The 25,242-nt window shown below is 62.5% G+C and overlaps 2 protein-coding genes across 5 annotated transcripts; one reads left to right on the top strand and one right to left on the bottom strand.

The window, feature by feature from the left end:
• Positions 1-364: 364 nt before the first annotated feature.
• On the top strand, positions 365-19,169 carry TRPM5 (transient receptor potential cation channel subfamily M member 5). Of its 3 annotated transcripts, none has more exons than XM_030811470.1 (24): positions 365-484; positions 1,130-1,310; positions 2,136-2,302; positions 2,930-3,113; positions 4,771-4,835; positions 5,005-5,196; positions 5,555-5,657; positions 7,371-7,489; positions 7,925-8,275; positions 8,348-8,488; positions 8,557-8,680; positions 9,204-9,349; positions 9,971-10,083; positions 10,337-10,429; positions 10,551-10,809; positions 11,418-11,536; positions 11,904-12,036; positions 12,140-12,314; positions 15,728-15,881; positions 16,341-16,522; positions 16,878-17,010; positions 17,581-17,653; positions 18,077-18,143; positions 18,642-19,169. In XM_030811470.1, the coding sequence occupies exons 1-24, from the start codon at positions 368-370 to the stop codon at positions 18,746-18,748; spliced, it is 3,498 nt and encodes a 1,165-aa protein (XP_030667330.1). In that variant the 5' UTR covers positions 365-367; the 3' UTR covers positions 18,749-19,169. The 3 variants fall into 3 exon arrangements, with proteins under 3 accessions (XP_030667330.1, XP_030667328.1, XP_030667329.1); XM_030811468.1 differs by having other exon boundaries at positions 368-484; positions 17,557-17,653; positions 18,642-19,112; XM_030811469.1 differs by having other exon boundaries at positions 368-484; positions 18,639-19,112.
• Positions 19,170-19,812: 643 nt separating this feature from the next.
• Positions 19,813-23,140, bottom strand: TSSC4 (tumor suppressing subtransferable candidate 4). 2 transcript variants are annotated; one of them, XM_003282088.4, is made up of 3 exons: positions 22,877-23,140; positions 21,238-21,394; positions 19,813-21,077 (listed from the first exon to the last, which is right to left on the bottom strand). In XM_003282088.4, exon 3 carries the CDS (start codon positions 21,052-21,054, stop codon positions 20,068-20,070), a length of 987 nt encoding a protein of 328 aa, XP_003282136.2. In that variant the 5' UTR covers positions 21,055-21,077; positions 21,238-21,394; positions 22,877-23,140; the 3' UTR covers positions 19,813-20,067. The 2 variants fall into 2 exon arrangements, with proteins under 2 accessions (XP_003282136.2, XP_030667331.1); XM_030811471.1 differs by having other exon boundaries at positions 21,541-23,088.
• Positions 23,141-25,242: the final 2,102 nt, after the last annotated feature.

Raw genomic sequence — 25,242 nt, forward strand, 5'->3', positions numbered from 1 at the left:
CCACAAAAGGCCCCTGGAGAAGTGTCTGCAGGTGTGGCCGACCTGAGGTGCCCAGAGTGGGGTGAGTAGCGGAACCAGGCGCCAGTGGCGGAGCTGCACGCATCCTATCCTCACCTAGGAAGGAGCTTGGTTGAGGCGGTGCTGCAGCGAGAGTTGGAGCTGCAGGGGGTCGCTGGGCAGGGCCCGGCTGGAGAGAAGGTCCCTGGGGCAGAGATGCCTGGGGGCAGTCCCCAGGTCTCCTCGTGCATGTTGGCTGGAGAGGGGCTTCCCAGGGAAAGGCAGAGCCAGCCCCCTGAGGGGTGGGAGGTGGGGATGGGCCTTCTCAGCCCTCAAGGGCCAGGGTATCCCTGCAGCTCTAGAGGCCACCATGCAGGATGTCCAAGGCCCCTGTCCCGGAAGCCCCGGGGATGCTGAAGCCGGGCGGGAGCTGGACTTGCACAGGGGCGAGGTCGACTTTGGAGGGTCTGGGAAGAAGCGAGGCAAGGTAGGGGCAGCCCCCAGGCCTCAGGTGATGTCCGCCTTGACCTGGAACCCACGAGCCCCCATTTCGTTCCCTGGAAGCTGAGTGCCAGGGTCCTCCTCACCCCTGGGGTCTGCTCCCCTGGGGCCATTTTCAGAGCCCCCAGACAGGCAGAGTTCCAGAGCTGGAAGGAGTGGCTCTGGCCGGCCTCCTACCTCCCTGCAATAACCGGGACCCCTGAAGTCCCCCCAAGAGATTTGGAGGTACAAGGTCAAGTGCATCCAGGGCCCCACCTCTGTCCAGCGGCCTCGGCTCGCTGAGGGGGATGCCAGCCCAGAAAGGGGTCATGACTGTCCAGGTCACACAGCAGGTCAAGGGAGGACTGGCCCTGTCCCAAAAGGGGTGTTGGGGGCCACTCTCCTCCTGCCACCTGCCCCCAATGCTCAGCACCTCCCTGGTACCCCCTGTGTCCAGCCCCCTTGATGCCCAGCACCTCCCAGTGCCCAGTGTCCCCCCATGTCCAGCCCCCCATGCTCAGCACCTCCCAGTGCCCAGTGTCCCCCCATGCTCAGCACCTCCCCAGTGCCTCCTTGTGTCCAGCCCCCCCAATGCCCAGCAGCTCCCATGCCCCGTGCCCCGAAAGCCCTGAGCTGCAGACCCACCTTGCAGTTTGTACGGGTGCCGAGCGGAGTGGCCCCGTCTGTGCTCTTTGACCTGCTGCTTGCTGAGTGGCACCTGCCGGCCCCCAACCTGGTGGTGTCCCTGGTGGGAGAGGAGCAGCCTTTCGCCATGAAGTCCTGGCTGCGGGATGTGCTGCGCAAGGGGCTGGTGAAGGCGGCTCAGAGCACAGGTGAGCTCCCACCCGGCACGGGCAGCGCTCCCACCCCACACGGCAGCCCGACACCCTGACTCTCCAGGCCATCGCGAGGACATTTCCCAAAACTCTCAGCCCGTCCTCTGCAGTACCCACAGGTGCAGCAGTGCCTAGGTACTGGACCAGGACCTCCCCCAGCTGGGCCTGGCCCTTCCTTAGAGCTGCCCCCTCCACTGGCAGGGCCCATGGGCTGCCATGAGATGTCCCTGCTCCCACTCACCTGGGACCAAAGCACCGGGTGTATACAAGGTGGGACCCCCTGGGGATGCAGTGGGGCCGCCAGCTGTAGGGTCCAGAGTCCAATGGCTGGGCTCTTTTTTGAGGCAGCTTGGCCTACACAATACCCAGGAGAAAAGGACTTGAGGTTTCAGGATCCCTCACTAAAGAAATGATTGTGGCAAACCCAAAGAGATCTTCCAGCCAGACACGGGCCGAGGGCTTTGTCATTTGGGAAAACATCCTGGGATTCTGGCCCAGCAGAGGCAGCTGGACAGAGTTGTGTCGGATTTGTCTCGGAGAGAGCCCGGTGGGGGGACTGGGCCCGACTTTGTGCGCTCCAGGTGGGGTGGGGGTGCCACTTCACAGGTTCTGGGCCCAGCCAGTTCCGCGGCTGAGCAGCCTTGGGTGGGTGCCTTGCCGTCTCTGGGCCTCGGCTTCCCCACCCCGCCTTGAGGCATTCCCAGCACCCACCCCTGGCTCCCGGGTAACTGGCTGCTGACTGGGCCTAGGGGTTAGGGCGTGGGGCCAGCTAGAGAAGACCTGGGACGTGCGGCACAATGAGCCCCTCCTCCGTCCCCACAGGAGCCTGGATCCTGACCAGTGCCCTCCGCGTGGGCCTGGCCAGGCATGTCGGGCAGGCTGTGCGCGACCACTCGCTGGCCAGCACGTCCACCAAGGTCCGTGTGGTTGCTGTCGGCATGGCCTCGCTGGGCCGCATCCTGCACCGCCGCATTCTGGAGGAGGCCCAGGTGCACGTCCAGCTCCCAGCACCATGACCGCTGGGGGCCTGGAGGCAGGAGCTCAGAAGGGTTTGGGCAGCGGGCAGAGCTCTGGGAGGACAGGACTCGGGCTGGAGGAAGAGCAGGGAGCTGGCAGAGCCAGCACACGGCCGGCAGGTGGCAGTACCGCATAGGGAACGGCCAGCGTAGACTGTGGCGGGGGCCCTCACCTCCTCCTGTACCACACAGGCCCAGGCCCCAAGCCCTTTCCAAGCCTGAGCAAGCAGCTTCCGTCCCCCATGCTGGGGTCTGTCTAAGGCACTGCCGAGGGAGGCCCAGGCAGCCCCTGGTGGATGTTTGGACGCCAGCCCTAGAGTCGGGAAGGAGGTGCTTCCGGTAGCCCCGGCTGTCTCCATGGTTCTGTCTAAAAGAATCCGCTCCCCACCGCCCCTGCCCCTGACTGTCGAAGGAGGGTCCCCGGGCCCCAGCTGTTCGTCCCTCCTTTTGTCTGAAGGGTGGGGAAACCAAGGCTCAGGCAGAAGCGTTGTGCAGAGACCCATAGCGTGGTGTGCACGGCCTGGCAGGGAGGATCCCGCAGCGGGACCCAGCCCAAGCTGCCTCCCGAGGGCTCAGCCTCGTCTCCCTGAATGGGCACAGGAGGGTTTTCCTGTCCACTACCCTGAGGATGACGGCGGCAGCCAGGGTCCCCTCTGTTCACTGGACAGCAACCTCTCCCACTTCATCCTCGTGGAGCCAGGCCCCCCGGGGAAGGGCGATGGGCTGACGGAGCTGCGGCTGAGGCTGGAGAAGCACATCTCGGAGCAGAGGACGGGCTACGGGGGTGAGGCCTGCCCCAGCCACCCAGGGAAGCTATTGGTGGGCAACTGCCTTGGGACCCAGTGGGGATCCAGGGACCCGCCTGTGGGAGGGTGGGGGTGACCACCAGGGAGAAGGGGGAGGGCTTCCCAGGCAGAACGCACCTGGCATGCCTGAGCACCGAGACCTGGGCCGTGGGGGCCTGGGAGGAGGAGCTGTCTGGGCAGAGACGTGGAGGAGGCACAGCTGGACAGAGTGGCTCTGACTGGACGGTGACATTCCCACCAGAGCAGGTGCAGTTCTGTTTTCACTGGGCCTTGCCATGGTCAGAGGCTCTGGGGCTCCAAGAGGCAAAAGGAGATCTGTGAGTTCAAAGAGGGCTACTTCCCCCCGCCAGGCATGAGGTATGCTGCCGCCAGAGGGCAGCGTCACCCAAGAAATGGGCACCCCTGGCCAGTCGCACGTTCAAAAGCTGGACTTTAAGAAAATGCTAGTGTGTAAATAATATTCGTAAACAAGCAGATAATTATTCATAATATCTATGAACAATATACAATATTTAGCAAGCATATAATAATTTATAACATCTATGAACAATATACAATATTTAGAAACAAAAATGTAATTTCTTGGCAAGGCCAACTGAGCCCTCTTTTTTTTTTTTGAGGCAGAATCTCACTCTGTCCCCCAGGCTGGAGTGCAGGGGTGCAATCTTAGCTCACTACAGCCTCCACCTCCCCAGGTTCCAGCAATTCTGCCTCAGCCTCCCGGGTAGCTGGGATTATAGGCATGTGCCACCACGCCTGGCTTTTTTTTTTTTTTTTTTTTTTTTCAGTAGAGACAGGGTTGCACCATGTTGGCCAGGCTGGTCTTGAACTCCTGACCTCAGGTGATCCACCTGCTTTGGCCTCCCAAAGTGCTGGGATTACAGGAGTGAGCCACTGTGCCCGGTCAACTGAGCACTCTTTAGAATTGAGAACACAAAGTCTCGTCAAAGTCTGGGGACATAGAGGGTCCGGCTCTGCTCTGCGGAAGCCCCGCTGGCCCGGGCACCGTTTGGCCAGGCCTGATTTATCCTCCAGATTCAATCAGGAGGCATCTTTCAAAGTCAGGGGCCCGCCTGGGAGCCCAGTTCCCTGTGGGTGATTCTAAGGCACCTCCAGGCAGTTCGCTGCCTCACCGAAGACGCAGGCAGGTCCAGGCCTCTCTGGGGGCTTCACATATAGAAGTCTCATTTCCAGCTTCTGTTTGGGGGAGAAGCCTGAAGACTCCCTCCTGTACCTCTTCGGTTCGCTGAGTGGTCAGGAGCAGCCCGCCCAGCAGAGCTCCGTCGGTGGTCGAGATGCTGCCTCTGCCATGCTCAGTGTGAGCACGTGCAGTGCGGCAGTGCACCTGCGGGGCTGGATGCTCTGTTTCCTCCATGTCACTTTGTATTTTAACAGCCATATGCCAGCTGTTGCCACAAGTGCGCGTGCTGGGCAGTGCGGGTTAGAATTGGAGCCCTCGGCTCCCATATGGCAGGGGCTGTAATAAGCAGCCTGTGCCACGTGGCCCAGACGAAGCCCACACTTTATTTGGAAGAGCCAGCTTTTGGCCAGAAAATGTGGTGGCCTGAGAGCCTGAGATCTGGGTGGTCACCCCAGGCGGAGGGTCCTCAGGCCTCATGGGTGCCCTGTCCACAGGCACTGGCAGCATCGAGATCCCTGTCCTCTGCTTGCTGGTCAATGGTGACCCCAGCACCTTGGAGGTAGGGGCCTGGCTGAGGCCCCCTGGCTGGCTGAAGCCTTGTGGAGGGGTGTGGTGGGTTCCGGGCACCCCTGGGACAGGGCTGGAAGGGATGGGGGCACCCCTGACACCTGCATCCAGATGTCATCGGGCTGATCTGGGGTCCGCTCTCCCCTCCCTTCCCATCTCAGAGGATCTCCAGGGCCGTGGAGCAGGCTGCCCCATGGCTGATCCTGGCAGGCTCAGGGGGCATCGCCGATGTGCTCGCTGCCCTAGTGAACCAGCCCCACCTCCTGGTGCCCAAGGTGGCTGAGAAGCAGTTTAAGGAGAAGTTCCCCAGCGAGCATTTCTCTTGGGAGGACATCGTGCGCTGGACCAAGCTGGTATGTGCTGCCCCCAAGCTGGTATGTGCTGCCCCCTCTCCTGTCCTCCCGACCCCTCCTCCGGGGGTGGGGCTGGTCCTCTGGGAGAGCTCCTGCAATGCAGCCTCCAGCCCACTCCTCCCACCTCAGGCTGCCTGGCCCCCCACCCACTCTCGCTTCAGGCCCAGAGGAAGCAGAGAGACCCAGGCAGCCCCTTGGTCTGCGGGTGGTCCTGGGCCAGGCCCGGTGGGCGGTGGGCATGCAGGTTGCAAGGCTCACCTGGGGACACTGCCTGTGCCTCCACTGGTGTCGACCACGGCCTGCCCCTGCCCCCGTCGTGGCTGAGGCGGCCCCATGGGGGCTCTGTTCTGGTGCCCAGCTGCAGAACATCACCTCACACCAGCACCTGCTCACCGTGTATGACTTCGAGCAGGAGGGCTCCGAGGAGCTGGACACGGTCATCCTAAAGGCGCTGGTGAAAGGTGAGGGCAGGCAGGGTGGGTACAGCAGGCGCCATCGAGCAGCTTCATGCTCTGAGCCGCTTTGGGGCTTGACAGCCTGGCCAACGTTTGTGACGCTCACCCGCCTACCCCTTCCCAGGAAAGATGACATGTGATTCATGAAGCTCTCTGTATTTGGCAAGTTTTATGACATGTGTTTGTTACCACAACTTAAAACTATACTTAAAGCTCTCAATTCAGTGGTATTTTTTTTTGGTGGGGGAGGTTGTTTTTTGTTTGTTTTGGTTTTTGGTTTTTTGAGACGGAGTCTCGAACTGTCACCTGGGCTGGAGTGCAATGCTGCGATCTTGGCTCACCGCAACCTCCACCTCCCGAGTTGAAGCGATTCTCCTGCCTCAGCCTTCCAAGTAGCTGGGATTACAGGTGCCCGCCACCATGCCTGGCTAATTTTGTTTTCGTATTTTTGGTAGAGATGGGGTTTCACTATGTTGGCCAGGCTGGTCTCAAACTTCTGACCTCGTGATCCGCCCGCCTCGGCCTCCCAAAGTGCTGAGGTTACAGGCATGAGCCACCGCACTGGCCAATTCAGTGGTTTTTTAGTATATTCATGAGGTGGGGCGACCATCACTTTTATCTAATTCCAGAAGACTTTATCGCCCCAGAAAGAGCCCATACCCCTTGGCACTCACTCCCCATTTTCCCCTAGCCCCTGGGAACCATCTATCTGCTTCCTGTCTCTATAGATTTGCAGATGGGCATTTCGTGTCCATGGCTCCCTGCATGCAGCGGGAGGGTTCGACGGTTTATCCGTGTTGCAGTGTATGCCATTATTCCATGCTTCATTCCTTTTGTAAGGCGGAGTCAGGTTCCAGCCTGTGGACAGACCATGGTTGATGCATCTTTTCATCCACTGATGGAAAATTTTGATTAGCATTTGATGTGCTTTTTGTTGGAGACGAACGCGTGCTGAAGGGCTGGATGCTGGCAGGCAGACACAGCCCCAGCAGAGAGGGGCGCTGCTGAGCAGGGGCTGGGGACACCTTGAGTGAGGGGCCGCTCTGGGAAGGGTGTCTGGACTGCGGGTGGCTCTGGGTTTAGAAACCTCACCAGGACAAGAAGGTCAAAAAAACCCCCTGTTTAGGAACTCCCCCTCCCCTTCTCACGAGTCTCAGTTTGGTCCCAGTGGCCTGAGAGAGGCACCATAGTCTTACGGGGTCCACGGTTGTGAAGGCTGAGGCTGGCAAGCCTCACGCGCTAGTCTGGAGGACAGCAGTTTCCAGCAGGCGCACCCAGCCCAGGTGCTGCAGGCCTCCCTCGAGTGACCCTAGCGACCTCACCAAGTCATGGCCAAATGCCCTTGCCAGTGGAGGAAATGTGGCCCAGCGTGCTCCCCCGACAACATCCAGGAAGGGTGTCCTGGACCTTCAGTGCCAGGAAGTGGCCTCAAGGCCCAGGTGTTAGCTGGGATACCCCCATTGCGGCCAAGGAAGTTGCCTCACATGGGAGCAGATGGGCCGTCCCGATGCAGACCAGGGCAGCACGCCTTCTCCTGCGGTTTGCACAAAGTCTCGTGCCTCCTGCTGGTGCTCGGAGGTGGCGCATGTGCCCCCTCAAGTCCCAGCGTGAAGTTCCTGTTTCCGCATCTCTAGGCAGCCCACCTTCGGGGACACTGTGCCCCGGCTCTGTCAGGCCCTCAGCTCCACCCTCACCAGTGCCTGCCTGCTCTGCCCACAGCCTGCAAGAGCCACAGCCAGGAGCCTCAGGACTATCTGGATGAGCTCAAGCTGGCCGTGGCCTGGGACCGCGTGGACATCGCCAAGAGTGAGATCTTCAATGGGGACGTGGAGTGGAAGGTGCCTCCCAGCCCTGCCTACCTGCCTCCCCATCCTGGCACTGCCCGAGCTGCCCACGCTGCCTGCTCCTGCACCCTACGGGCTGCTTGGCTGAGCCCGTTCTGCTCAGCTGTCCCAAGGTCCGGGGCAAGACCAGGCCATGGTTCCGCCTGGGCTTCTGCCTTGCTCACTGGCCCAGGCAGAGCTGGCTGGGTGCCAGCTGTCCCCAAAGCCCAAGGGGGTTGTGACACCCTCAGCATTTGCTCACGACTTGCCCCTCTGTGCCTGCCCCAATTCAGGGGGCAGGCTGGGGTGCAGGAGAGCGAGAGGGTCTGCATGACCTGGCCCTGGGGATGGATCTCCATGCTCCCTGCTCTCTCCTTCCTTGGGCCTCCCTCCTCCTGTCTCTTGCTCACTCTCTTGTCCCGCTTCCCTCGGGTGCCCATGGCCGCCAAGTCCTGTGACCTGGAGGAGGTGATGGTGGACGCCCTGGTCAGCAACAAGCCCGAGTTTGTGCGCCTCTTTGTGGACAACGGCGCAGACGTGGCCGACTTCCTGACGTATGGGCGGCTGCAGCAGCTCTACCGCTCTGTGTCGCCCAAGAGCCTGCTCTTCGACCTGCTGCAGCGGAAGCAGGAGGAGGCCCGGCTGACGCTGGCCGGCCTGGGCACGCAGCAGGCCCGGGAGCCACCTGCAGGGCCACCGGCCTTCTCCCTGCACGAGGTCTCCCGCGTACTCAAGGACTTCCTGCAGGACGCCTGCCGAGGCTTCTACCAGGACGGCCGGCCCGGGGGTCGCAGGAAGGCGGTGAGCGGGGCTCCGTGGGGATGGAGGGTGAGGCTGGGGCCGCAGCAGGAGGCCAACCCCCGTGTCCTCCAGGAGAAGGGCCCGGCCAAGCGGCCCACAGGCCAGAAGTGGCTGCTGGACCTGGACCAGAAGAGTGAGAACCCCTGGCGGGACCTGTTCCTGTGGGCCGTGCTGCAGAACCACCACGAGATGGCCACCTACTTCTGGGCCATGGTGAGCCGAGGCCGCGGGCCCAGCGCAGGGGCAGGGGAGGGACGGCCTCCTGAGACCAGGTCTCCTAGGGCCAGGAAGGTGTGGCAGCCGCTCTGGCCGCCTGCAAAATCCTCAAAGAGATGTCGCACCTGGAGACGGAGGCCGAGGCGGCCCGAGCCATGCGCGAGGCGAAATACGAGCAGCTGGCCCTTGGTGAGTGACCGGCTGGGGCCAGGCCCGCGCGGCAGGGGAGGATGTGATAGAGGGGTCAGACGAAGGGTCCTGGGCCTCGCCAGGGCTGCCTGTTACCACCGTGGGGCTCCAGGTGCCCTCAGGGGCCTCCTCTGTAGGAGAGGACGGACGGCTCTGCCTCTGCTCTGCCTGGGGTTGAGGCGGCCCCAGACCCTGAGTGTGGGACCGCTGTGCACGTGGTGAGGAAGATACAGCCTCACACCCCGGGCATACACTGGGCCCTGCCGCGGGATGAGGGACGTTTAGTGTGGCGGAGGCTCCCCTCATCCTGCTGGGGGAGGGAAAGAGCCGGAGAAGGACGGAGGTTCAGGAAGGGCCCGAAGCAGGCCAGGCGGGGGCAGAAGGCCTGGCTGGGCCCTGTGTGGTGAACGCAGGGTGCAGCCTCAGAGCCCAGGTCTGGGCAGGGGATGGAGGAGGGGCGTCGGGGGCCGGGCCGGGCCGGGCATGGGCGTCTCGTCCTAGCGGCTGGGGCCTCCGGGGGCAGACCTCTTCTCTGAGTGCTACAGCAACAGTGAGGACCGCGCCTTTGCCCTGCTGGTGCGCCGGAACCGCTGCTGGAGCAAGACCACCTGCCTGCACCTGGCCACTGAGGCTGACGCCAAGGCCTTCTTTGCCCACGACGGCGTTCAGGTGAGTGCCAGCTGTCCTCGAGGAGAGCTGCCGGGGGTGGGGCGGGCGGGCGAGCTGGGCCCAGCTTGAGTTGACTTCCCAGCCTGCAGCCGCCCTGTCACTCCCGTCCTCAGCACGGAGGGGGCGGGTTGGGGCTTCTATTCCCGGAAGGCACCCACCTGGCTTCCTCCACCAGGCACGCTCCTCCTGCCTCTGGGCTCAGTGGAAGTGGCACTTCTTCCTCTTAGTCCTCCCCAACCCCCAAACCCAAGCTTTTCCCTAGTGAAGGGCACAACAGCTCAACCCACACCCCTGGGATGAGTGGCCCAAGGAGCACATCCCCACCAGGATGGGGGCTCCAGGAGGGAGGGTCAGACCCTACACTGCTGTGATGAACGCCCCGAGCGGTGCGTCTGCCACCAGGACGGGGGCTCCAGGAGGGAGGGTCGGACCCCACACCCCTGCAATGAATGCCGCGAGGAGCGTGTCCCCCACCAGGACGGGGGCTCCAGGAGGGAGGGCTGGGCTGGGTGCCCCTTCAGCTCACGTGGGCCAGGCACCTGGGGGAAGGGCATTCCTGGGGCAGGGCGCAGCCTGGGCAAAGGTGCAGAGTTGGAGCCAACAGTTTTGCCTTCACCTCAGGCCTTCCTGACCAGGATCTGGTGGGGGGACATGGCCGCGGGGACACCCATCCTGCGGCTGCTAGGAGCCTTCCTCTGCCCCGCCCTCGTCTATACCAACCTCATCACCTTCAGGTGGGTCAGGCCTGTGGGCTGCTTGCCTGACCGGGGCAGGCAGCAGTGCATGTGCCGGAGCCACAGGGAGGGCCTGGGCCTCGCCAGTGCTGGTGGCAGCCTGACTCTGTAGCCCCCAAGTCCAGCCTCCCTGTGGGTCCCACTCCCCACAGCCCCGGCATCCCAGTGGGCGCTTTGATGGCCAAGTGCCTGGAGCCAGGCAGGTGCCTCTGGGAGCCCTTCCTGCAGGCCCTGAGCTCTCCTGTGCTCGCAGTGAGGAAGCTCCCCTGAGGACAGGCCTGGAGGACCTGCAGGAGCTGGACAGCCTGGACACGGAGAAGAGCCCGCTGTATGGCCTGCACAGCCGGTGCGAGGCAGAGGGCTGGGCAGGGCGGAGGGGACTGGCGGGTGGTGGCTGGGAGGCTGGACTCTGGTGGGGCACCCGGCTGGGAGCCAGCCTCAGCACTGCGGCCTTCTCTGTGGCACAGGGTGGAGGAGCTGGTGGAGGTGCCGAGGGCTCAGGGTGACCGAGGCCCACGTGCTGTCTTCCTGCTCACACGCTGGCGGAAGTTCTGGGGCGCTCCTGTGACTGTGTTCCTGGGGAACGTGGTCATGTACTTCGCCTTCCTCTTCCTGTTCACCTATGTCCTGCTGGTGGACTTCAAGCCGCCCCCTCAGGGCCCCTCAGGGCCCGAGGTCACCCTCTATTTCTGGGTCTTTACGCTGGTGCTGGAGGAAATCCGGCAGGTCAGTGGCCACACAGCCTGGGTCCCCTCCACTCTGCAGCTTCAGGTTGGGCAACCTAAGCTGGGTCCTGCCCTCTCGGGATAGGGCACCCCAACTGTAGAACAAGAATAGCATAGGGGCCTCCCATCTTCCCAGTCACCAGTGGCCATGATCCTGGTCAAAGACCGAGCCCTGAACCCTGCTCCAGACTGAGCCTTGATCCCTGCTTCAGACTGAGTCTTGATCCCTGCTTCAGACTGAGCCTTGATCCCTTCTTCAGACTGAGCCTTGATCCCTGCTTCAGACTGAGCATGACCATGGTCTCCCTCGTCAGAGTCCGAACCCTGACCTGTATCACAGACTGAGTCCAGACACTGCATAAACTGATCCCTAGACCCTGGGCACAAAGAGGCCCTGGCCCCAAGTGGAGACTGACCTCAGCTTCTGTCCCCAGATAGCTTCAGTGGACCCCTAATCCCACTGGTAGCCTGGGCCCTGGTCATAGATGGAACCCTGATCCCCATGGCACACTGAACCCTGATCCTTACAGATCTGAGCTTGTCCAGATAGGGCTGTCCCCAGCGAGGGGGGCTGGACAGCTGTCAGTGGACTGCCTGCCTCCCTCCCAGGGCTTCTTCACAGACGAGGACACACACCTGGTGAAGAAGTTCACACTGTATGTGGGGGACAACTGGAACAAGTGTGACATGGTGGCTATCTTCCTGTTCATCGTGGGTGTCACTTGCAGGTCTGTGGGGCCCAGAGGCCGTGTGGCCTCAGGGCGGCTTGTGGGCAGGCTTCCAGATGAAGCCACTCAGGTTGGGTGTGGCGGTGGCACCTGTGGTCCCAGCTACTCAGAAGGCTGAGGTGGGCGGATCACTTGAGCCAGGGAAGTTGAGGCAGCAGCAATCCGTGATCACGCCACTGCACTCCGGCCTGAGTGACAGAGCAAGACCCTGTCTCTTAAAAATAAATAAACAAAAGATGAAGCCACTTAGGGCCTCAGGAGTCCTGGCCTGGCCCTGGCCCTGCCCGCAGCTGGCATGCTGTGTGCCCCTGGGGAAGCCTCTGCCCCTCTCTGGGCCCTGCAGCCCCATCAGCCTCCCGTCCTCCAGGATGCTGCCCTCGGCGTTTGAGGCTGGCCGCACAGTCCTCGCCATGGACTTCATGGTGTTCACGCTGCGGCTGATCCACATCTTTGCCATACACAAGCAGCTGGGCCCCAAGATCATCGTGGTAGAGCGCATGGTGAGCCCCCAGGGGCCCTGGCCCTGGAGGGACAGCGAGCCCCCTGCCCGGGCCCCACCCGGCTGGCCACTGACACCCCTCTCTCTGCCCCTGCTCCGTGGAGATGAAGGACGTCTTCTTCTTCCTCTTCTTTCTGAGTGTGTGGCTCGTGGCCTACGGCGTCACAACCCAGGCGCTGCTGCACCCCCATGACGGCCGCCTGGAGTGGATCTTCCGCCGGGTGCTCTACCGGCCTTACCTGCAGATCTTTGGGCAGATCCCACTGGATGAGATTGATGGTTTGCACACAGCCAGCGGGGGCAGGGGCGGGGAGAAAGTGGAGGCCTGTGTGCACAAGCCCTGGGCACGAGGCTCTCCAGACGGGTCTGTTGGGGCCATGGAGACCCCAGCCTGGAGCAGAGATGGGGAAAGTGGCTGAGGCCTGGTCCCCAGGCCCCCCACACCCCAAAGGGCCAGGTCTGGTTCCCGAGGCAGAGGCAGCTCCAGTCATGGAGCCCCGACCTGGGGCCTTGGGCTGGGAAGGAGACACAAGGAGACCCCAAGGCAGCCAGGGCTGCCTCCTGCTTGGGGAGGCCAAGCGGCAAGTCTTGCTCTGGGGGTGGTCTATCGCGGGGGGAAGGGATAGGCAGGCACGAAGGGCACAGAGTGGGCCCAAAGGCTTTCCCAGCCATCGTCCGGGGTCTGGGCCCTCCGGCTCTCCTCACAGCCCCTGGCCTCTGCCCTCCCACAGGGCCCTGCTTGGCCTAGGGCACCCACCAGAGCCCCTACGCCATCCTGCTGGCAAGGCCCCTCCGCCATGAGGCCGCCCCTAAAGGCACCCTGGCTGCTCCTGGGGACCCACCGCAACGTGTGTGTGTGGCCTGTCCATGCCTGTTGGTGTCCCCAGGCCGACCCCTGTAGCCGGCTGGGGCTGGTGAAGGCTCTGGAAATTTTTTCATAAGCCAGTGCAGTGGGGAGGGGGCGGGGGTCAGAGCCGCATGGCCATGGGGGCCTCTGTAGTGATGGGTTGGTGGGGAGCTCTGGGGTGGGGCAGGGACCTGTGCAGGCCCCTGGGATGGCTGGGACTCAGTGAGGAGCCCCGACCTGGGAGGGGACACACCCCTCTGGGAAGGTGGACCAGCAGCCAGCCAGCCTCTGGGGCCCTCGAAGGGTGCCACAGGCTTGGAGATCTGGCAGAAAAGGTGCAGGGAAACATTGCTCAGGTGGTGTCAGGCGGCTGGGGCTGCCCGGCACGGGGCAGTCATGGCACAACGTGCTGCCCAGCCCTGACCCCGACCTCTGTGGAGTGGTACTCAGGACCCGAGATAAATATTTGTTGATGGGATGACGGCCAGACCGGAGCAAACACAGGCCTCCGGGGACAGGCGGGGGCAACGCCGTGATGGAAATCGCCTCTCCCAGCGCAGCTCATTTCCTTGGGCTGTTTTCTTAGCCCCCGCAGCCCCTCCTGACATTTTGGTGTTTGCTCATCACAGGCATTCATTTTCCAGGCCATTAGTTTAACCAGACCCTGCCTGCCTGCGACCCCACCTCGCCCTCACCATATGGCCTCCAACACTGCCCCATCCGCAGGGCCCCTTGGGGCAGGAGGAGCTCTAGACGGGTGCCTCCAGCCAGGGCAGGGTTGGGTGTCCCCTCTTTCTTGAGTGGCTGCATCTCTGGTGGGCCAGTCCCAGCCATTTGTGTGAGGAGACAGGCCTGGCCGTAGCCTCCTTCTCGATGGGAGAAGGCAGGGAAACAGACTCCGAGGGGTCCCTGCTCCAAGTGCTGCTTCAGGGAGGTCTGTGGTGCTGCAGGGATCTCAGAGCCCCGTGCTGGAACGCCTGCACCAGGGCCAGCCCCGGCCGCCCACTGACAGTCTCAGATTTGTCATTTCTCCTCTCTGAGCTGCAATTCCTTGGGCTTCGTTCAGCTGCCAAGCAAGTGTCTGGGCCCTTCAGGTTGAACCCCAGCCACTCACTGTGAGCCCCTTATGCTGCTGGGCAGAGAGTTATTCACTAACACAGGCTGGGCTGAGAGGGAGACTGAGGCTCAGACAGTTCCTGTACAGCCTGCAGGTCTCCTCAGAGCCCAGAACAGCCCCCTGCCCCACTCTGCACTCGTGCCAAGCCGGAGCTGGGGTTGAGCTGTGGTGATGAGCTTGTTCTCCGGGGCTCCAGGCCCTAGGGACAATTTAATTTCCAGCCCGGCCTGGTGACGCCTTCCCAAATCACAGAGTCGGGGAGGGTGTGGGGGTCTCATTCCTCAGAGCTGCTTTTATCAGACAGATTTACGGCTTCACAAACAGGCTCTCCAGGCTGGCCCTGGCCCGCTCCTCCAGAGTGCAGGGAGGACAGGGGTCATCAGTCTGCCCAGGAACAGATTCATGGGCTGGAGGTGGCCAGGGCGGACAGAGGAGGGGCAGGCCTGGGGTGGGAGCGTGGGGAGGGCTGGTGTTCACTGACTGCCAGTGCACACACAAACACTCAATAACTCACACATGGGCCAATGCATCACAATAACTCACTCGGGAAAAACAAGGCAGGAATTCACCCTGGGAGGGAGAACGGACCCTCCAGCTCAGGACCCAGGCACAGAGGCAGGAACCTGGGAACAGGGAGACCCCCCAGAACCCACCACAGGGCAACCTGGAGCTGGCAGGCACTGAAATACACTTGAATGTGCCCGTGTGTGTGCCAGTGTGCTCACACGCAGACACACATGAGCATGTGTGCCAGGCACATCCGAACACATGTACAGGCTCACACAGACACACGCCAGCGTGCAGGCTGGGGAGGGAGGACAGAGAGGAGCTCCCATTAGGATATGGAGCGGATATGTGGTCCTGGATGGCCGGGGCACGCTCTGGCCTCTGTCTGGGACCCTGATCACCCTGACGCCCACTGCGGCTCCCTCCTCCCTCCTCCTGCCCTGCAGGCTGGGGTGGGGTGGGGGTCCAGGTTTGAGCCCTGCAAGGGAGAAGCAGGTGTGAGGGTCTGGTTTTAAGGGACTGGAGTGAGATCTGCCGCCCCTCCAGGGTGTCCCTGCCCAGGGCTGAGGGAGCTCAGCCTGCAAGCTCCCAGACTGCACTGCCTGAAGAATGTTCTTGACTTGAGTGACCCAGTGTGGGATCGGTGCCTGAGGGCTTGCAGGAAGCCCTGTCCTGAGCCTGCTGGCTCAATACATTTTGGAAAGGTGGCAGAATTATTCCCAAGATTGGAATATAATCACAGGTGTTAGTGCTGTAAAGGCTCTGAGAAGTCCTGCTGTAAGGACCCCATCTCCCTTTCCTCAGCAGCTCTCCCCAAACCTTCAACAGCAGAGGCTTTTTTTGGAGGAGGGGTGGAGGTTTTAACATATGCAACAACCAGCAGAAACCTGTGTGCCGTGACCCCTCTGTCCCCCACCTTCCATCCCTCCAGGGGTCTTGGCTCTACCTCCAGGGCCTGTGGCCTTGGCTGACTCCAGCCCCTGGTGGAAGCTCAGCAGACATGGCAGAGGGGGCCCAGGGTGGGGCTCACCACCCGTCTGGTTCTGGTTTGCTGTGATGGGGGTTTTGCTGCTAAAACCCAGGCCGTCCTGGGTGAACTGGGACAGTGGGTCACCCAACCAGCACCCCTGTCCCCTGGGTTCAACACCAGGACTAAACTATCTTGGGGCATTTGCCTGAGGCCGCCCCTAGTCTGGTCCCCACAGCACCCTTGCCTTCCAGAAGCCCGTGTGAACTGCTCCACCCACCCACTGCTGCTGGAGGACTCGCCGTCCTGCCCCAGCCTCTATGCCAACTGGCTGGTCATCCTCCTGCTGGTTACTTTCCTGTTGGTCACCAACGTGCTGCTCATGAACCTGCTCATCGCCATGTTCAGGTGACTCCACCCAACCCCTGGAGGAGAGAGCCCTGGAGCGGAGGGAGCAGAGGGTCATTCCCTAACACCGCCTCCTTTGCAGCCCACCTGGTGCACCGTGGAGGGTGGGGCTTGGTGCCTCAGGGCAGATAGGAGGCGGCACAGCCTGGACTGCGGGGCTTTGCCTGCCCAAGACCGGGAACTCTGTGGGCCGCCCTCCCAGTCCCAGGAAGCAGGGCCTGGGTCTTTGGGGGACCTGTGCTGTGGTGAGAACTCTGGGCTTGTCCAGGAGAGCAGAGTGGACAAGGGAAGACCCAAGGAGAGTGGACCCCTCGTGACACACCCCAGAGGCAACGCAGAAGCAGTGCTGGGCCTCGGTTTCAAAAAGGGCTCCCCAGCAGCAATCAGGGTGCAGGGGGGATGTGTCCCCCAAGTGGGCGTGGGGAGCCGGTAGGTGACGGCTCGGCTGTGCCCCTGCAGCTACACGTTCCAGGTGGTGCAGGGCAACGCAGACATGTTCTGGAAGTTCCAGCGCTACAACCTGATTGTGGAGTACCACGAGCGCCCCGCCCTGGCCCCGCCCTTCATCCTGCTCAGCCACCTGAGCCTGGCGCTCCGCAGGGTCTTCAAGAAGGAGGCCGAGCACAAGCGGGAGCACCTGGGTGAGGCCGAGCACAAGCGGGAGCACCTGGGTGAGGCCGAGCACAAGCGGGAACACCTGGGTGAGGCCTAGGTGGCGGGTCCCAGGGTGGGGCTGTGCGCCGGAGGCGGGTCTGGAGAGACCTGGGCCCCTCCTCGGCCCCATGGGTCCTCAGCTGGGCTCTGTGAGGCTGACACAGCTGAGCCCGTCCCCCTGCAGCTTGGCCGTCCCTGCACAGGGCTGTTCTTGCCCTCCATCCCCTGGCTGGGCCCCACTCACTCCTTCCGCCTGGCCTACCTCGCCCCGGGACCAGGCCTGGGCTCTGCCACTGAGGCCCACATGCTCTAGTAATGCTGGCTGCCGCCTGGCTTTCCCAGAGAGAGACCTGCCAGACCCCCTGGACCAGAAAGTCGTCACCTGGGAGACAGTCCAGAAGGAGAACTTCCTGAGCAAGATGGAGAAGCAGAGGAGGGACAGCGAAGGGGAGGTGCTGCGGAAAACCGCCCACAGGTGCGGGGGCCTGTCCTGATCACTGGTGGGTGTCGGGCTGTCTTTAAGCGGGGATGTGCCCTTGGCGCCAGTGACAGAGGATCTGAGCTGGGGAACTGACGCTGAAGGGGTAGGGGCAGGGCTCTGGCCGAGCCCAGGGGCCTGGCTTTCCAGCCTGACCTGTGCAGGACCCTGCTGGGACAGCCGGCCAGGCAAAAAGGGAGCGTGCACGATGACTGTGGCGCCCTCCCTGCTGTGGTCTCAGGAGTGGGACTGCCCACCCCTGGCTTCCCTCCAGCCCTGGCTCCAGGGGCCTGTTCCCGACTGCCTGCCCTGCACCGTTTTGCTGGGGGGTGTGCCCAGGCAGGGATGGCACCCCGGCCCTACCGGGAAGGCATAGAGTGCTCTGTACCTGCACCAGGTGCACTTTGAGGGGTCCTGGTGCCACCAGATCTGGGTATGAGGGGGGAAGGGAAAGGGACAGGGCACCCCAGACTCGGGCACACAGGGAGGCCTGGGGGGATGGGGAGGCTCCCCACACGCAGAGCGCTGGGTGGCCATCCACAGCCTGCCCGCCTTCTCCTGCCGCAGAGTGGACTTCGTTGCCAAGTACCTCGGGGGGCTGAGAGAGCAAGAAAAGCGCATCAAGTCTCTGGAGTCACAGGCAAGAGAGCCCCGGAGCTCCTCTCCCTGACGGGAGGCGGGTGGCTGCGTGGGGCTACTGGGACGTGTCCACAGCCCTGCCTAGTCATTCACAGAGATGAGGCAGACCAGAGCCAGGACAGGAGCACCCCAGTGGGCAGAGGAGGGTCCTGGGGAAGAGGGGCCATCCCCGCCTGTGCCTGCTCCCACCCTGCCACTTGAGAGGCCACAGCCTTAAATGAGGGGTCTCACATTGAAGACCCCTCGCCTTTCACTCTACACGCCTCACGGGAGCCTCACTCACCCCTGCCTTTGAGTAGCAGCTCCCAGAGGGAGGAGTCACAGGGCAGCGGGGGCCCTGGCAGGAGGGGAGATGGGGAGGCTGCCTGTCCCCTGCTGTCCTGAGAGAGCCCTGGAGCTTCCCGGACGTGTTTCCCTCCTCCAGATCAACTATTGCTCGGTGCTCGTGTCCTCCGTGGCTGACATGCTGGCCCAGGGTGGTGGCCCCTGGAGTAAGCCTGTTTGGGGAGCATGGGATGAGGGTGGGCATGGGCACCCACTCTGCAGCGGCTGGTGAGAGCAGCTGGGGGGCCGTAGGCTGTGCTGTGTGCTCTGCCTTCCCTGCTTGGCCTGGGAGTCTCAGGAGGCCTTGGCTGGACATGGTTCTTCAGGGCGGTGTGGGTGCTCTCTGATGGTGCCCCCTGCCTTGGCCAGGGCCGAATGTGGTTCACTCAGACTCTCGAGGCTCTGCCTGGCATCGGCCCTATTGGGCTGTCCTGCTCAGCAGGCAAAAGGGCCCCTCAGCCTCATGGGGGCTGCTATCCTGGGCCCAGGAGTGCAGGCGGAGGCCTGGTTGTCTCTGGGCTCCCCATCTTCCCCAGGCTGGCCTGTGGGGACTTACTCTGAGAGCCACGGCATCCTGTCCCTTGCCTCTGAGCCAGCTACTTCCCCCGTTCCCGGGCCTGCCTTGCTGGCTCCCACCGCTCAGGGGGGGCCTTCCTTCCCAGCAGGCTCTCAGCACTGTGGCGAGGGAAGCCAGCTGGTGGCTGCTGACCACAGAGGGGGTTTAGATGGCCGGGAACAACCCGGGGCTGGCCAGCCTCCCTCGGACACCTGAGCTGCTTGGCCTGCCACCTGTGGGGCCACCTCTCCTCAGCTGGCCACCCTGGGCCTTGTGCACTGACCTTTGCCGACCTCCAGCAGAACCCCCAGGGGGCAGCAGCTCCCCAGCGGACAATGGCCCTCCTGGTGCCTCACCACAGACCCTCACCCAAAGGAACCGCTCCTTGTCCCTCCTGGCCTCCCCGGAGGCACAGCAGTGTCATGGGGCTGTCTCCCCTGACAGGCACAACTCCCCGGGCAGAAAACATGCCCTGCCGTGTCCCTACCTGGAAACTGACCAGCCTGCACTGTGGAAAAGCTGGCCCTGTGGCGTGACGGGGGAGCACCCCCATCCAGACTGGTCAGCTGCTCTGGGGTCCACACCCACCCCTGCCCTGACTTGTGTTGCCTGACAAGAAACTCATCTTTTTTTGAAACACTGGTGGTTAGAATTTCTGTCACTTAAGACCCAAAAGGTCCTTTGGGGCTCAGGTGACTGGCTCCTGGAAGACAGGGCCGGGCATCCACCGCATTTGTCAGCTGTCCCCCTGACACCCAGTGGCTAGTACAGCACACACTGGTGTTTATGGCCCCAGGACACAGCCCCTGCTGACGCCAGTGGCTGCTTTATCTTCAGTGGAGCCTGGAAAACGCTGTACCCCACCTGGCCCAGATAAAACTGGACCCCAGGCTCAGTCAAACACCTGCCCAGGCCCCCCAACTGCCCACTCACCCCAGCCTCCTCTGTCCACACCCATTTTGTCATCTCCCTTTTGCTTCCCAAGCCGTGGTCTGCACTAGGCCTGGGGCTGATGGCATCATGTGGGCTTTTGGGTTGGGGGAGGGCAGATTCTGTACCCACTCAGGCCCATTGAGGGCACTCGCTGGACACCTGCCACTGAGCCACAAGCCCTAGAGGAGGCCTGGGGTTTCCAACTCTTGCTGTCACCTGGGTGATGTGCTTGGTGAGGGATGCAGGTGTCAGCCACCCTCGAGTGGTCCGGCACCGAGGGTCAGGTGTGGGGAGCTCTTGCTGCCGACTGAGCCCTTTGGGTAAGCAGGGTCCAGATATACACAAAGTCTCAGAAAGACCCAAAACCTTTATTGTCCCTACCAGGGAGACAGTGCTTCCAGCCCACACCCCACACCCCAGGAGCTTCAGCAAGGTCTCTGCTGGGGAGGACGCTGCCAAGAGCTGCAGCCAGGGCCGCCGGTGCCACCTACAGGCAGCCTGCAGGCTTCCTCCCATTCCAGCTAGGCAGTGGCCAGGCTGTCCCTTGACCAGCCCCACTGGGATGGCAGTGGTCAGTGTGGTCAGGCTGGGCCATCTCCCTCTCACACCTCAGCACCTGGGTCCTCGGCGCTGCTGCCCTTGTTCCGGAAGTGGTCTCGACTCCGCTTCCTGCTGCCATGGAAGCCAACAGTCTCCACCGGCGGGAGACCTGGCACAGACCCACTGTGGACAGGACCTGGCAGTGCCTCCACCTCCTGCAGGCCCCCATGGGGGCTGCCCCACTCCTCAGCCTCTGGGCTCCCGGGCCCGGCCAGATGGGCCAGCTCCACAGAGCTCTCGTCCCTGTCTGTGGCAGGATTCCCAAGGCCACCCCTACCCGGCTCTCCCACCTTCCCCAGGACTCTCTTCCTCCCGTGTCTGGCTTCGACCCCTCGGACTGGTTTGGTGAAGATGACCCTCCCCTCCCCACAGCTGGAGGGGTCCTGGTTGAAGGACACGCAGTCAGTGGGGGCAGCCAGGCTCTGGGAGCCCAGGAAGGCCAGGGCAGCGGCCTGATTGCTCTGCTCGCTGACCTCAGTCACATCTTCCAGGCTGTACTTGGTCCAGCGCTCGGGGTGTGCCACGTAGTCGGGGACCGGAGGCACCCTTGGGGAGGCAGGGCTTCGATGGGCCCTGCCCAGGCCTTCCACTGGAGACCGGCCTGAGGGCGCCAGGGGCCGCTTGAAGCCTCCATTGTCACTCATGCTGGAGTGGGCCACAGAGGATGGAGCCCGTCTGGCCGCCCCCTCCAGGCAGTCAAAGATGTCACGGCTGCGCTGGGAGAAGGTGGAGCTCATGCCTCTCAGATGGAATGGCTGCACCGTGGCTGGGAGGAGGCCTGATGGGGGTGAGGGCGGCTCATCAGGACCTGAATCCTCCTCCTCAGGCAGCCCCATCGGGGACAGTGCTTCCACTTCAGCACCACCGGGCAAGCTGAGGTCAGAATCCGAGTCACTGAGGGAGACTGTGTCGGAAGGCAGTGTGTCATACTCCGTCCGGTGCTCGCCCTCCACGCTGGGGGATGGCTCACCTGTCCCTGCCTCAGCCATGCGTCCCCAGGGCCACGCCACACCTAAACCAAAACAGCCCAGGAAGTTTGTTTCTCGGGAGAAACAGTATTGAGAATGAGTTCCCCCTGCAGATCCACTGCCCCTGGACAAGTGGAGGGTCAACTGACAGAACTGTCCCCCACAGAGTGGGGTCCCGCCTCCCCCTCCAAGCCCTCCTCTCACCTCTCTTGGCTGCTGGGTGCCAGTGGTTGACACTGGAGTGTGACTGGACAGCCAAGTGGGCCAAGTGGACGGAGCCCTGATGAAGGTCCTCAGCGGCACAGGCGTGGTCGTCTCAGGCCTCGGAGTGCCCGGGCATTGCCTCTGTTCAGCTGCTCAACTGCAGGTGGGTGGGATGGGGGAAAGGACCAACCTCAGACCGGAGCACACATGTGTGAAACAGGTGCCGGGCAGGACCGACCTGAGCCTGGGTTTTAGGAGCCCCTGACAGGCTAGGACCCAGGGTAGGGACTTTTGACTCGTTACCTCATTTAATCGTGCCAACCCTCTGCAGACAGGCTTGGAGCTACTAAGCGATTCTGGTAGTAAGCAGCCACCCAGGGCTTGAACCCAGGGCTGAGATCAGGCCGGAGGCCACTTGCTGTGCGGTGTGAGCAGTCGGTATTCCACAAAGAGCGTGCACCTTCCTGACCCACGGGGAAAAGGTTTGCTCCTATTTGCTGGAAGATCCCCGGGAGCTCCCAAGGAAACTGCAGCCAAGGCCATAGCATCTGAGGGTCAAGCTCTCAGGAAAGGGGGGTGTCGACCATCACCTTGAGCAGCCCTGCTAGGCAGAGGTAAATCCCCGCAGCTCCTGGAGCGACCTCCAGTAGCCTTCCTCCTGTAACACTCAGCACATACCCTGCCTTTCCAGCTGAGCAGACAAGTGCTGCCTCCTGCACCCATTTAGTGGCGGAGTGACTGGATGCCTCAGAGCTTGCATTTCCGGGCAAAAAAGACGGCCCAGCCACACCTTTCTGCACTGTCCTCGGCCATCCATCCACTGACTCCTCTCTTGCTACCAACACTCCTTGCCCGCCCAGGGTGACCTGTGTCTTGTGCACCCAACAAGGATGGGGTCAGGGGTACTATTAGGGGCTCTTAGTGCCCCCCCCCCCCCACCAGGTCAAACACAGGCAGGCCTTCAATTCCTCTGAAGCGTGACCCTCCTCAGTGAAGAAGCCACCCTAGTGAAAGGGGATACCCAGCACCCCCCACTGATGACCGCTTTAAAGCTGGCAGGAACGGGGCGGGGGAAATAATTTGCCCAAGTCACACAGTATGTTGCAGACGAAGCTGGAGTTGCAACCAGAACCCTGCTTCCCAGATTCGCACTCCCGTCCTCTGCAGCGGAACGCCGCCGCGGCCAGAAGCAGCCTGGTCAGCGAGGCACTCCGAGGGGGAGCGGGGATCGGGCTGCAAGATAGGGACTCCAGTAGTCCGTTTCTCGGGGTTCTCGGCGAAATCCGGCAATGAGTGGAAGGCAGAGTTGACTCCTTCACGTCCGGAGGCTGAAGGAAGCCGTCTCTTTCTCCACATGAACGCAGAGCCCGGCTTTTCTCCACTATATGTGCCAACAAGACCTCCCCGCCAGTGAACAAACGAACTCTCGGTGCCAAGTTGGCTCTCGGTGCGAAGTCGGGCTGGACAGGCCCGCGTCCGGGCCTCACAAGGATGCTGTGGGTCCCAAGGACCCGGCCGCGAGGTACGGGGGTCGGCGAGCACAGCGGGGCCTCCGAGCTCAGGTATTAAAGCTGCGCTCAGTGACCTCCCGGAGGCTTGGCCAGCCCGCGCGGCCCGTTCTCCCTCACCACAAACCTACCGGCTCAACGCTGCTCGGCAGTCTCCATTTTCGTCGGCGCCGCACCTCCGTGCGGCGCGCTCAGCCCTTTGGGAAACCGAGTGCTTTGCCGGCCGAGCACCACGGCTTCCGCGCCTGCAGAACTACAACTCCTACAAGGCACTGGGCCACCGCTCCCGACGACTGTCGGGACATGTAGCCTGTGCGCATGCGCTCGCCCCTCTACTCCTCTCCACTCCCCGACCCTTGGGTCCGGCTCGGAAGCAGCCCCGGAAACGGCAGCATTTGTTGGAGAAACAAGACCGGAATTGACCAAGAAGAACAGGAAGAGGAGGGGCCAGGCCTGCAATTCCCAGAATGCTCGAGGGCTAACCGACAGCCAGGCAGGCTTCCCGTGGTCTCAGCGCCACCTGCCGGAAGCCGCAAGAACAGCCGCCGCCTCAGTCAGGAAGTGCGTCATCTCGTACGGAGGACGAATGGCGTTCCAGGCACTTCCGGTCCTGACCGGAAGCGGTAGCTGTCGCGCCTCCTGGGTTTCGTCAGTGCACCGAGGCGGGGCTCCCCAGCATCCCACGGTCCCGCTCAGGCCAGACGCAGAGGCGATCCCAGCCCGAGATGAGGACGCGGGGTCGTGACCGCTGGGCCACTGGTGAAGGGGGTGGCCCTGCTGGACCCGCTGGCTGGGCCGACGCTTTCCCAGCCCTAGGGGTTTGCTGGGCCCTGGCCGCAAACTTGTGGGGCGTCGTCCTCGGGGCCACTGCTTGGCCACCCTCACACCCCTGGGCCCTCAGCTCTGGTGCATTAGTCCGGGCTCCAGGAGGCACTGAGACGTCCCCCGAGGGCGCTGCAGGGCCCCCCAGGGCCAGGCCCTTCCAGGTACCCGGTCCTCCCGGGTAGGGTGGAGGACGCTGAACGCTCCTCAAGCTTCCAAGTTGGCCGTGGCTGGGTGGGCGGCAGCAGGGAAGGTTTGGGCTCCGCCATGCTTGGGAGCCAGCAGCCTGGCCTCGCCTGTCCATGGCAGGGGGCAGGTCCCTTCGACAAGCCGCGTCTTCCTTGGCCACTGGACCCTAGGTGGTTGGCACCTTGTGCCCCTTCTCAGCTGGGAGAGTTCATGCCCCACACACTCAGGGAATCTGAGTTCCCCCTGGCTGCTAGACCTCTGGTCCCTCTGAAAGGCTCGAGAGAGAACTCCCCCGGGGCCTGCTGTCCTGGCATCCGCTGGGAAATAGGATTCAAGGACCTGCTGTGGCTCAGCCTAGAGAAAAGGAGGGGAAGCAGGACCCACTCCTCGGCCCCCGGTCTGCTGTGCACCTTTGGGATTCCTTAAATTGCTCTTCCTTCCCCACAGGGAACACAGCGGAAAGTAGAGAGGGGGCTCCTTGGACCATCCCGTTATCCCAACCAGTGCAGGCTTCGAAGTTGGGAGCAGCAGGGGAGCTGCTGAGAGACTCTGTAACCCCCTAAAATGCAGGGCTGGGGACAGTTTTCAAATTGGCCTGCAAAGAGGCTGCTGGGAGCCTTAGACATGAATTCCCAGGCACTCATTTCCTCCAGGGGACGGTGAAATGTGCCAGCACCCCCCTCCCCACAACTAGGGAAAAGCAGCCTGACACAGAGCAAGCCCCACCCCACGATGTGGGGGAAGATAGGAAAGTCTAGACGAAGCCCATTGGCTGGAGGAGCTCAGACAAAGGGAAAAGGACGGGGGAGTGCAGGGGCTGCTTAGCCCGAGACTGTCCGCCCCCAACCACCGCTCGCTGGTGGGCTGGGCGGGTTCCCCGGTAGCATAAGGTCTTTCTTCCCCTCCAGCCCCTTTGAGATGTGGCTCAGGCTTGAGCCACCAGCTCCTCAAAGGAACATTTACAGGTAATAGATGGGCAGGGCAGGGACCCTCAAATGCTCGGGAGGGGGCAGTGTGTCCATCCTTTACCATTCCTCAGGAGGAAGATGAGTCCTGCAGCGCACCCAGCCCCTACCCCAAGTTCATCTCATACTGCACTCCCTGGCTGCCCGACCCCTCCTGCCCACCTGCTTACACTGTGTGCCCCTTGTGTGCCCGAGGGGCAGGGTGGGAGTGGCTGCAGGCCACACAGGGCCTCTCCCAAAAGAGAACACAGAGAACGCTCCCAAAAAGGGACCTTGCTACCTGGAGTTGCTCCCTGGTTTAAACCCAAAGTAAAATTCTAAACAACCCCAACCAACTGAATGGACACCTCTTGGCCAAACGCGTTCTAAAGTAAACCTGAAAAGCTAGTTCAGGCCATGATGACTGTGGGTGGCTGAACGTGCCTCATAGGCACAGCTGACCAGCAGTCACATTAAAACAGAGACCTTAGGGCGGTGCGGTGGCTCATGCCTGTAATCCCAAAACCTGGTGTATCACGTGA

This window comes from Nomascus leucogenys, chromosome 4 (assembly GCF_006542625.1).
Source record: "Nomascus leucogenys isolate Asia chromosome 4, Asia_NLE_v1, whole genome shotgun sequence".
Lineage (NCBI taxonomy): Eukaryota > Metazoa > Chordata > Mammalia > Primates > Hylobatidae > Nomascus > Nomascus leucogenys.